The 9,840-nt window shown below is 39.6% G+C and overlaps 1 protein-coding gene and 1 long non-coding RNA gene across 2 annotated transcripts in view; one reads left to right on the top strand and one right to left on the bottom strand.

The window, feature by feature from the left end:
* Window positions 1–1,372: 1,372 nt before the first annotated feature.
* LOC144892834 (uncharacterized) lies at window positions 1,373–2,923 on the bottom strand. Its single transcript, XR_013623981.1, has 4 exons — window positions 2,611–2,923; window positions 2,469–2,563; window positions 1,786–2,421; window positions 1,373–1,738 (listed from the first exon to the last, which is right to left on the bottom strand). It is a non-coding gene; the product is annotated as an uncharacterized LOC144892834 (long non-coding RNA).
* Window positions 2,924–8,771: 5,848 nt separating this feature from the next.
* VWDE (von Willebrand factor D and EGF domains) overlaps window positions 8,772–9,840 on the top strand; it is a 184,755-nt gene continuing 183,686 nt past the window's right edge. The window contains exon 1 of the mRNA XM_068121625.2: window positions 8,772–8,993. Within this exon, the coding sequence (XP_067977726.2) occupies window positions 8,906–8,993 (88 nt within the window). The 5' untranslated portion in view covers window positions 8,772–8,905. The remainder of the gene's footprint in view (window positions 8,994–9,840) is intronic.

Raw genomic sequence — 9,840 nt, 5'->3', positions numbered from 1 at the left:
AAATAAACAACATTTATTCCGTTCAACAGAACAAACATTTCCTCTATCATGACATGCATGTCTTCAAAATTATATGACCAAGAGAAAAAGTAAAATTATTTAAAAACTGCGGGCAGTGATGATCCGGGGACCATACCGCTCCATCCTGATTGGACGAGTGCGTGCTAGAGTCGTTAACAACGACAGTCCAGCTCCGATTGTTCAAAATTTCAACTCAATCGATCGAAAAATGAACGCAGGGATGCATTTTAAAGGTGCAGTGGCACTAACTGAGTTGCCACGAATATGGCCACGAAATTGCCAATATGGCCAATATGACAAAATATTTTCCTTAATCAATTGGCTCATAGCATAACCAATCTGCAAGTATTTCATCCGAAGATGTATCTCTGAGGACCTTTAATTAAATAAGTCATTTATAAATCAACGAGTTAATTTATTAAATGATTAATCAATAAATCAATATTTTCCTTGACAGCCACCTCACTTGGTCAGTGTCATGTCCAAATATCAGCTTCCTTACTCAACAGGTGCCTGAGTTAATGTAATGTAATTACTGTAATAAGATTACTGCAATTACTGTAATGATTACTGTAATTACTGTAATTACCGGAACTGTAATTACTGTAATTACCTCAGGTAATTAGCATCAGCAAAACACAACATTTGAATGTTCCCAAAACGTTGGAGCAAAACGTTGCAACAACGAAAGTGAAACGTTGTGGCGACGTTGTGGAAACGTTTTACAACAACATTATTTCAATGTTGCAGGAAAGTAATGTGAAAAACGTTCCCAAAAATGTTCTCTCTTTTTCTTTTCTGTCTATCTCTCTCTGTCTGTCTCTCTCTATGTGTCTGACTCTGACTATCATCTTTATCTCTGTTTGTCTCTATGTCTCTCTTTCTTTCTTTTTCTGTCTATCTCTCTCTATCTGTCTCTCTTTCTCACTTTGTCTCACTCTGTCTATCTCTTTTTGTCTGTCTCTCTCTATGTGTCTGACTATCATCTTTATCTCTGTTTGTCTCTATGTCTCTCTTTCTTTCTTTTCTCTGTCTATCTCTCTCTGTCTGTCTCTCTTTCTCACTTTGTCTCACTCTGTCTATCTCTCTCTGTCTGTCTCTCTCTATGTGTCTGAATCTGACTATCATCTTTATCTCTGTTTGTCTCTATGTCTCTCTTTCTTTCTTTTTCTGTCTATCTCTCTCTGTCTGTCTCTCTTTCTCACTTTGTCTCACTCTGTCTATCTCTTTTTGTCTGTCTCTCTCTATGTGTCTGACTATCATCTTTATCTCTGTTTGTCTCTATGTCTCTCTTTCTTTCTTTTTTCTGTCTATCTCTCTCTGTCTGTCTCTCTTTCTCACTTTGTCTCACTCTGTCTATCTCTCTCTGTCTGTCTCTCTCTATGTGTCTGACTATCATCTTTATCTCTGTTTGTCTCTATGTCTCTCTTTCTTTCTTTTTTTGTCTATCTCTCTCTGTCTGTCTCTCTTTCTCACTTTGTCTCACTCTGTCTATCTCTTTTTGTCTGTCTCTCTCTATGTGTCTGACTATCATCTTTATCTCTGTTTGTCTCTATGTCTCTCTTTCTTTCTTTTCTCTGTCTATCTCTCTCTGTCTGTCTCTCTTTCTCACTTTGTCTCACTCTGTCTATCTCTCTCTGTCTGTCTCTCTCTATGTGTCTGACTCTGACTATCATCTTTATCTCTGTTTGTCTCTATGTCTCTCTTTCTTTCTTTTCTCTGTCTATCTCTCTCTGTCTGTCTCTCTTTCTCACTTTGTCTCACTCTGTCTATCTCTCTCTGTCTGTCTCTCTCTATGTGTCTGACTCTGACTATCATCTTTATCTCTGTTTGTCTCTATGTCTCTCTTTCTTTCTTTTTCTGTCTATCTCTCTCTGTCTGTCTCTCTTTCTCACTTTGTCTCACTCTGTCTATCTCTTTTTGTCTGTCTCTCTCTATGTGTCTGACTATCATCTTTATCTCTGTTTGTCTCTATGTCTCTCTTTCTTTCTTTTTCTGTCTATCTCTCTCTGTCTGTCTCTCTTTCTCACTTTGTCTCACTCTGTCTATCTCTTTTTGTCTGTCTCTCTCTATGTGTCTGACTATCATCTTTATCTCTGTTTGTCTCTATGTCTCTCTCTCTTTCTCTCTCTGTCTATCTCTCTCTGTCTGTCTCTCTTTCTCACTTTGTCTCACTCTGTCTATCTCTTTTTGTCTGTCTCTCTCTATGTGTCTGACTATCATCTTTATCTCTGTTTGTCTCTATGTCTCTCTTTCTTTCTTTTCTCTGTCTATCTCTCTCTGTCTGTCTCTCTTTCTCACTTTGTCTCACTCTGTCTATCTCTTTTTGTCTGTCTCTCTCTATGTGTCTGACTATCATCTTTATCTCTGTTTGTCTCTATGTCTCTCTTTCTTTCTTTTCTCTGTCTATCTCTCTCTGTCTGTCTCTCTTTCTCACTTTGTCTCACTCTGTCTATCTCTCTCTGTCTGTCTCTCTCTATGTGTCTGACTCTGACTATCATCTTTATCTCTGTTTGTCTCTATGTCTCTCTTTCTTTCTTTTCTCTGTCTATCTCTCTCTGTCTGTCTCTCTTTCTCACTTTGTCTCACTCTGTCTATCTCTCTCTGTCTGTCTCTCTCTATGTGTCTGACTCTGACTATCATCTTTATCTCTGTTTGTCTCTATGTCTCTCTTTCTTTCTTTTTCTGTCTATCTCTCTCTGTCTGTCTCTCTTTCTCACTTTGTCTCACTCTGTCTATCTCTTTTTGTCTGTCTCTCTCTATGTGTCTGACTATCATCTTTATCTCTGTTTGTCTCTATGTCTCTCTTTCTTTCTTTTTCTGTCTATCTCTCTCTGTCTGTCTCTCTTTCTCACTTTGTCTCACTCTGTCTATCTCTTTTTGTCTGTCTCTCTCTATGTGTCTGACTATCATCTTTATCTCTGTTTGTCTCTATGTCTCTCTCTCTTTCTCTCTCTGTCTATCTCTCTCTGTCTGTCTCTCTTTCTCACTTTGTCTCACTCTGTCTATCTCTTTTTGTCTGTCTCTCTCTATGTGTCTGACTATCATCTTTATCTCTGTTTGTCTCTATGTCTCTCTTTCTTTCTTTTCTCTGTCTATCTCTCTCTGTCTGTCTCTCTTTCTCACTTTGTCTCACTCTGTCTTGTTGAAAGCAATTAATTCCATAACTCAATATTACCTCTATTTATATATACTAGGGCGTGCCCGCCCGTACGTGCTTGCAAAAAAAAAAACACATGCGTGCAAGCAACAACAAAAACTTTGAAACCACGTGGCAGTAACGACCACAGAACCCCTCTTCTATTTACATGCAATGGTTTGGTCCATTCGCAAAGACAAAGCGAACGACCACAGAACCCCCCTTCTATTTACATGCAATGGTTCGGTCCATCCGCAGAGCCAAAGCGAACGACCACAGAACCCCCCTTCTATTTACATGCAATGGTTCGGTCCATCCGCAGAGCCAAAGCGAACGACCACAGAACCCCCCTTCTATTTACATGCAATGGTTCTTTTTAGGATCATGTTGCATCGAGCATTATTTTCCAAACAGTGTGAATATTAAGCCCACACCAAAACCTCTGACATCCCACCATTAACACCTATTGTAAGCGTGCCGAATCAGTAAGCATCACCCCTTCTATGAGCCTCGACCAGAGGGTGGTTGTTACTCACAAACACCATTTCCTGTAATTATCTCTCACTAGGGCATGCCCGTACTATATATATATCTAAAATTATATCCCCCGCCGAGCAAGTCGCTGGCTCCAAGTCGAGTGCTTTGAACAAGTGCAAAAAAAAGAAGTACTCTAAACGGTGGTTTTTTATTCAACCGTGAAGCATGTCTCAAAGGCTTCGTGATGGACCTGGACAAAATTTGATGCAATTTTTTTTCAATCGCCATCTTTCATCATAATTCTGGACCGGCATGAGGGGGGGTTGTCTGTCATGAATTTATAGGCATGGCGGGAAAACTGAAAAAAAAAATTATTTATTTAAAACGGGTGTACACGATTGTACACGTGTACGGACGGACCTTACCGAACCGGCAAACAAGTCGCTTCATGCACATCAGTGGTGCGTTTCTTCGTGGCGCGTGTCAGAAGAATTACACAGCGCAGGAAAAATACGTATTTACAGAAATCGTTAAAAAAAAAAACTCGGATAATCGCTAAAATCGTTGTGGCCGGTGTACCATATTGGAAATATATATATATATAAATATAATTCCGTTTCCCAGTTCCCTGTCGCTCGCCGAGCGCCGAGCAAGTCAAGTGCTTCGAACAAGTGCAAAAAAAAAAAGTAGTACTTTATACGTGTGCGGGTGGGTAAACGAGTGTACCGGCCTTACACGTCCTGGAAGCAAATGGTCGCAAGGTGCACACTTGCTCCGTTTGCTTCCAGGTCACAGTAAGACCCTTCATTTAGAGAAAAACGAATAAATTGCTACAGTCGTTTATCGAAATCCCATTCGTGATGGCTCACGCCACCTATATCGCGGCATCGGTGCGCAAAGAAGCCCCAGACCACCTGCTCCCCCATGTATGTACACATAACTTCCAAGTTCGTAAATCATATTGGACAAACAAGACACACTCACCTTTTAAAGACCTTTTCAAGAAGACTTGTTTGTACAATTGATGTCAGCGGTGCCTCCAGATTGTCCGGGAATATGTAGTGGGGGACTCAGGACTCCAATGACCGGACACAGGTTTACAAAAGGTCTTGGTTTATTAACTGTATTCACTCATTCCAATTACCAAAATGATACCGCATAATATAATGGATCAGGTTAACTCTTTTCGCTGGTCCCTCTCGTTCAGCCGATGTCTCCTTGGCTCCCTCTCGTTCAGCCGATGTCTCCTCCGCCACTGCCGTCGATCAGCGCTTCTCGAGACAAGTCCACTTTACTCAACGTTTGCTCCCGTTTATATGGACAAACTGGACTTAATCTCCTCTCCACTAATGCCCCGAGGTCATGCATGTACCAAGTCCTGGTATCAGCTCGCTCCCCTCCTGTTGTGAGTTCCGTTTACCAAACGATAGGGGGGTGCTTCAGCCAGGGGCTGTGACCAGGTGGATAAAGAGATTATCATGTTCGGGCGCATTCCTAACACTCATTTACAAACTCGTCAAACAGAGTTTGCATGTAAAATGTATCTGCTTTGTTACCAGGTTAATTAATAAGTTACCAGGGTCAATCAATACGTTACACTGAGTTACACTTCCACAGTATTGCAATACAACTTTAAGCACTTTGCGCTGGTGTTGCAAAGCCACCTTCCGCAATTGTGCTGGCATTGTAAACCATTTTCCACACTTGCGCTAATGTTGCAAAACCACTTAACGCCCTCATGTTAGTGTTGAGAACCACTTTCGGCACTTGTGCTAGTGTTTGAAAAACCACTTGTCTCACTCGTGTTAGTGTTGAATAACCACTTGTCTCACTTGTGTTCGTGTTGTAAAACCACTTTCCGGACTTGTGCTGTCGTGGAAAAACCACTCTCCGCACTTGTGCTGGTGTTGGAAAACCACTTTCCGCACTTGTGCTGACATTGAAAACCACTCTCCGCACTTGTGCTGGTGTTGGAAAACCTCTTTACGCACTTGTGCTGGTGTTGAAAATCACTTTCCGCACTAGCGCGTGTGTTGCAAAACCACTTTTTGCACTCCTCTTTGTGGAAAAACACTTTCTGCACTTGTGCTCGTGTTGAAAAGCACTTTCTGCTCTTGTGTTAGTGTTGCAAGACCACTTTCCGCACTTGTGCTACCATTGAAAACCACTGTCCGCACTTATGCTGGCATTGAAAACCAGCACAAAGTGAAAATAATGATAATGCTAAAAGTGTTAGCGATGGTAATAATGATAATCGTTTATGATACTAATGGGAAGTTAGTATGTCCATTAATTACGTACTTTTGGAACATATATCCTTTAATTACGTACTAATTGAATGTATATACAGTGCATCTATTAATTACGTACTATTGGAAGGTGAGTATGTCTATTAATTAAGTACTAATGAAATGTGAGTATGTCTATTAATTACGTACAATTTGAATGTATGTACAGTACATCTATTAATTACGTACTATTGGAAGGTGAGTATGTCCGTTAATTAATTACGTACTCATGAAATTTGAGAATGTCTATTAATTATGTACTATTTGAATGTATGTACAGTACATATATTAATTACGTACTATTTGAATGTATGTACAGTACATCTATTAATTACGTACTATTGGAAGGTAAATATGTCCTTTAATTACGTACTCATGAAATTTGAGAATGTCTATTAATTACGTACTATTTGAATGTATGGACAGTACATATATTAATTACATGCTATTTGAATGTATGTACAGTACATCTATTAATTACGTACTATTGGAAGGTAAATATGTCCGTTAATTACGTACTCATGAAATTTGAGAATGTCTATTAATTACGTACTATTTGAATGTATGTGCAGTACATCTATTAATTACGTACTATTTGAATGTATATACAGTACATCTATTAATTACGTACTGTTTGAATGTATGTACAGTACATCTATTAATTACGTAGTATTTGAATGTATGTACAGTACATCTATTAATTACGTACTATTTGCATGTATGTACAGTACATCTATTAATTACCTACTATTGGAAGGTGAGTACAATACTCACAATAAGTTAAGGATATTGTGGGAGTGAGTTTTTTTTTTTTATAGGGGTTAGGGTTAGGGTATTGAAATCAAGAATGCTGTGTTTTTTCACACATTAATAACCATAGAATTAGGACCAACAACTCTTTTCAACATAATTAATACACAAAATCAACCACACCGCAGAACCTGCCAATATCCCTAACTTATTGTGAGTAGTGTATGTCCATTAAGTACGTACTAATGAAATGTGAGTACCATGTCTATTAATTTCGTACTATTGGAATGTGAGCATGCATATTAATTACGTATTATTGAAATTTGAGTCGGTCTATTACTTACCTACTGTTTTAACGTGAGTTCCTCTATTAATTACGTATTATTGGACTGTGACTACATCTATTGATTACGTCCATGACTTACATACTATTGGAACGTGCCTTTTAGACCTTTCGACCCCTTTATACCCCTTTCTACCATTTAGACCCCTTTCATCCTTTTTAGACCTTTTAATACACTTTAGATCCCATTTGACTTTTAAACCCTTTTTAGACTTTTTAGATACTTTAGACCCCTTTATACATTTTTGACCATTTTTAACCTTTTCAGACTTTGCGACCTTTTCAGAACTTGTGACCTTTTCACACCTTTTGACCTTTTCACACCTTTTGACCTTTTCACACCTTTCAACCTTTACAGCTTTTGGGTTTTACACCTTTTGACCTTTACAGCTTTTGACCTTCACACCTTTCGACCTTTACATCTTTTTTTAATACATGGTCTTGGCTCTTGGAAGATCTAGGACACAGAACAGATCAGGACACAACATAGTAAAGGGAACACCAGGAGAAAGGGAAACGCCAACAGGAGGGCAGAGGGAGAAAATGGACAGAGACAGCCAAACAGGGGATGCAGGTACGATGAGGGGTAGCAGAAAACGCAATGGGTGGACAAGCTGGATATGTACTCGAAGGTTTGGGAGGGGTGGTGTGGTTTAACGGGTGTAGAAAATATCATCGTATTGTATGGGGAATGATTTGAGATGGTGGTGAGCAAACTGTCTTGAAGACCTTCAAGGACAACCTCTGAGACCTTGTCCCAGCAACAGCCGATTCGTATTTTTTCTTATGACTAATCATGGTGCCAAATTTGGCAAACTCTGTGTTGATTGTTATTCGTACTGTGCGCAGGCTCCGATGTATCTTTTTCATCCTCATTCTATTTATTTTGATCCTGCGTCTCAGGATCCGATAGGTTTGGGCATACCCATTTTTTCCAACTGTTTCCCATAACCACTCGCCGCAGTGTCTCCATCCCCTCTGTCTCATTATTCACCACCCTCACTTGAATTTGTCCTTTAACACAAAAAAAATCGGCAAAAAACTTTTTGTCTTACATTTTGTTTGTCTTACTCTCTTTTTGTTGACCATGTATTTTGAGAGGCCCTGCCTGATCCTTACCTTACCATTCTGCTTTCCCTTCTCCCCTTCCTTTTTGCTCCATTACAGGATCACTCGCAAACTCGTGCGTCATCCACCATCGTGCTCATATAGTGCTGTCTAATTTCTTTGTGCCTTTAATTACCATTTGCATCCCAATCTTGATGTCTGTCTTCATCGCTCTGCCTCTTTAATCTTAAAATCCAAATTTTTGTAATGTGTGTGGGACTATACTTATGGTACTGGGATCCAGATTCAAATCCTATATGCTACGTTGATTTGCATGTTGTCTATTTTTTGTTTTATTGATATCTTGTAGTTCACAAATTTCTCCTTTTCCTGATATATGTACAAACTCCACTAAGAGCTTCAGGACCAGTTCGCTTATTTTAATTTTTTAAAAAAAACTTTTTTATTGAAAAAAGAAAGAAAGTAGTAAACAAAATGAGCCGAAGGAAATCAAACATTGAACATCCATTGAGGATCCAACAGGGTGGACGGAATAGGGAGGAGGGATGGATGAACTCCAAAGGAGCACACACCCTTCTGTGGCGAACCAGGGAAGCCCAAATCCCTGATATGTGGCCATTACACCCCGTTGCCTCCACCCCCTCACGCATTCTTTCCGGTGGGTTTCAGTGTCCGCCCGCCAGCTTTAGCAAGCGGCAATGCTTTGTCTGTTCGTCTCCTCTGTATATTTACTTGGTCTCTGACGTCATTAATTTTTTTCCCATTGTAATATAAAGCAATCTCCCATGCTTCAACCCTAACATCGGCCCAGGTATAGCAATGGATATCACGATCAGAGCTTCTGCTTCCCACGCGTTTCTAGTCTTGCTTTGGCAAGCGCTCAGTCTCCGCACGCTGCATGCTCAGGGTGAGTCGACTTGCCTTTGGCCGATCCTAATGTGAGCAACAAAACTTAGTGGATTCATAATTTTTGTGGGTTGCTTTGCAACAACGAATGTGTAACCTCTCTAACCGTATTGATGGTATGTTCTTTTCTGACCATGCGTGTTAAGTTCGAATGCAATGTCAGATGCCACTGGAATGGATGGATCCCTACTGCTCATTATGGATTGTGAATAAAGCCTATTTTGTTTCACCCTCACCGAAATCGGAGTGAAAACAATAATCAAATTTCATAAACTTTGCTGCGGCGTCATGTCTGCAATAGCTCTCTTCTTCTTCTTCCATAAGTGAAATCTTTCAAACTCACGACAATATTCAATGTAACTTTTCACAAGAAGAACAATGCTCCCAAACACAGAGGATTCTTTGATTCAACAAATGTTCCGGTTTATTACCATTATTTGACAATTCAGTAGTTGCTCAAGTATCACTTTGAACCCTCCTATATGGTACCACGTGGTGGCTTCAAAGGAAGCGCATATCCCGTCATGCTAAACAAGCCACAGATACGACAAGAGTCGCATCTGTATCTCGTTAAGATCCAAATCATGCGGTGGGGAAAAAGCTAAAAGCAGGTTATTTGAGGTTCTCATATACACTGCGAGTTTTGACGGTGTCGGGAATTAGTTAATGAAGGACGCTGCACTGTTAGTTGATAACTTGGTGTGAATTTTAGACCTTTCTGCTTTGACTTTTAAGATGCGTCGTGGTCCTCTTTTAAATAGAGTTAATTTCATATAATTTAATCAACCTTTTTTTTTTCCTTTTTTTAATTTTTTTATTTTATTTTTTTTATACAAGATCGAGGCTCG

The sequence above is a fragment of the Myxine glutinosa genome, chromosome 7, assembly GCF_964187855.1.
Source record: "Myxine glutinosa chromosome 7, kmMyxGlut1.1, whole genome shotgun sequence".
NCBI lineage: Eukaryota > Metazoa > Chordata > Myxini > Myxiniformes > Myxinidae > Myxine > Myxine glutinosa.
The sequence above is the reverse complement of the archived record's forward strand: the minus strand, read 5'-3'. Positions and strand labels throughout refer to the sequence as shown.